The 2500-nt window shown below is 27.6% G+C and overlaps 1 protein-coding gene across 1 annotated transcript in view; it reads right to left on the bottom strand.

Annotated features, from left to right (window-relative positions):
- LOC119595565 overlaps positions 1–2500 on the bottom strand; it is a 14187-nt gene that overhangs the window by 9406 nt on the left and 2281 nt on the right. Inside the window, exon 3 of the mRNA XM_037944681.1 lies at positions 52–251. Within this exon, the coding sequence (XP_037800609.1) occupies positions 52–251 (200 nt within the window). The remainder of the gene's footprint in view (positions 1–51; positions 252–2500) is intronic.

Here is a 2500-nt window from a genome sequence, read left to right on the forward strand (position 1 = left end):
CAATAACGATCCAACCACCGATAACCACAACGACAAACACCCTCGACTCACCTTCATGCATGTAGGTAAAGGAAGCGGTGAATCCTCTCGCCTGCACAGCCAGGTTACTCACGAATAAGAGCTCGAGTCTTGGGTGCAGCGTTAACAGGGGGTTTACCACTTCGCCCCCACAGTACCGGCCCACGAACTCTTTCACGCCCGTCACGTCGACGGTGGTCACGTCGAGGTAGTCCGATAGGCACCTGTTGGGTTGTTTTAGTGTGTGTTGTTACTACTTGAATAAGGTCTTAGCTATTTGGTCTTTTGTTATTATTGTTCATTGTCATTGTGTGTTTTTTTGGTTATCATAATAATGATAATGGTAATAATAATAATAATGGTGATGATAATGATAATAATAATAATAATAATAATAATAATAATAATAATAATAATAATAATAATAATAATAACAATAATAATAATAATATTATTATTATTATAATTATTATTATTACTATTCTTGTTATTACTATTATCATAGTTATTTCTATTATTACTATTACCATTCTTTTTTTTCTTTTTCTTCTTTTTCTATTATGATTAAGATAATGATAATGATTATCATTATATTATTATAATGACAATAATGATTATGATAATCGTAACTATAATAATAATAATAATAATAATAATAATAATAATAATAATAATAATAATAATAATAATAATAATAATAATAATGATAATAATAATAATAATAATAATGATAATAATAATAATAATCGTAATAATAATGATAATAATATTTATAATGATAATGATAATAATAATGACAACAACAATAACAGCAACAACAACAACAATAAAATAATAATAATAATAATAATATCAATAACAATTGTTATTATCATTACTCTTAGACTTACACTACTAATAGTATTAATGATACTACTACTATATAATAATATTAATAACGATAATAATAACAATGATAAAAAATGATAACATTATTATCATCATTATCCCTTTTATCATTATGATTATCATTATTGTTATCACTAATGTTATCATTATTGTTATTGTTGTTGTTGTTGCTGTTGTTGTTGTTTTCATTATTATCATTATCATCCTCATTATCATTATTACTATTCTCATTACTGCTATGAATATTATCCATATTATTATTATCTATATTATTATCATAATTATCATTATTGTTATTATAATAATAATTATTATTATATTATTATCATCATTACTATTACTATAACTATTATTATCATTATAATTATTATCATTATCATCATGATAATTGTAATATAATCATTACTGTTATCGTTACTACTATCATTATCATAATTGTAATGAATTACTGTTATCATTATTGTTATTAATGTTATTATCATTTTCATCGTTATCATCATTATCTTTCTTAGTTATTATTATCAACATTACCATTATCATAATTATTATCATTATCATAATAGTTATTATCATTATTATATTATCATTATAATAACCATCATCAACATTACTATCAATATTTATAGTAGTAATGAGAATAGTAATTATGATAATGAGGATGATAATGATAATAATGAAAACAACAACAACAGCAACAACAACAACAATAACAATAATGATAACATTAGTGATAATAATAATGATAATCATAATGATAAAAGTGATAATGGTGATAATAATGTTATTATTTTTTATCATTGTATTATTAATTATTATCATTACTGTTATTATTATTACCATTATTATTATTATTATTGTTATTACTATTATTATATTATTATTATCATTATCATTATTTTCATAATTATTATTGTTATTATCATTATCACTGTTATTACTAGTAGTATCATCATTATTGTTATAGCTATGTTTACTATAATTGCTATCATTATAATTATCATTATTACCATTATCACGACTATCACCAATTTCATTATTATCACCAATAACATTATTATTACTACCATCACTTTCATATAAGAATAAGAGAGAGAGAGAGAGAGAGAGAGAGAGAGAGAGAGAGAGAGAGAGAGAGAGAGAGAGAGAGAGAGAGAGAGAGAGAGAGAGAGAGAGAGAGAGAAGAACACACACACACACACACACACACACACACACACACACACACACACACACACACACACACACACACCCACACACACACACGAGAGAGAGAGAGAGAGACCCCATTAAACCCCAGTGAAAGGTCTCATTTCCCCCGAATGTTGCTGGTTCTTTCGTAAAGGCAAGCGCCTCGTAAATACTTTTTACGTACACCTTTTTACAAACACGAACTTCCATTCTCTTTACGTCTCCGGGGACGCCGCGGAAGGGGGGAAAGGGGAGGAAGGAGAGGGGAGAAGAGAGGAGATAAGAGAGTGATGCATAGGCCTATAGTGGCAATCATGCTATTTGCGTTGCAGTGGCAGTGACTGATCGCCCCCGCGTGCAGGTGATGGCCCATAACGCCGCAGTTTACCGTACCCGCTTCGAGCTG

Source organism: Penaeus monodon, chromosome 36 (genome assembly GCF_015228065.2).
Source record: "Penaeus monodon isolate SGIC_2016 chromosome 36, NSTDA_Pmon_1, whole genome shotgun sequence".
Classification (NCBI taxonomy): Eukaryota; Metazoa; Arthropoda; class Malacostraca; order Decapoda; family Penaeidae; genus Penaeus; species Penaeus monodon.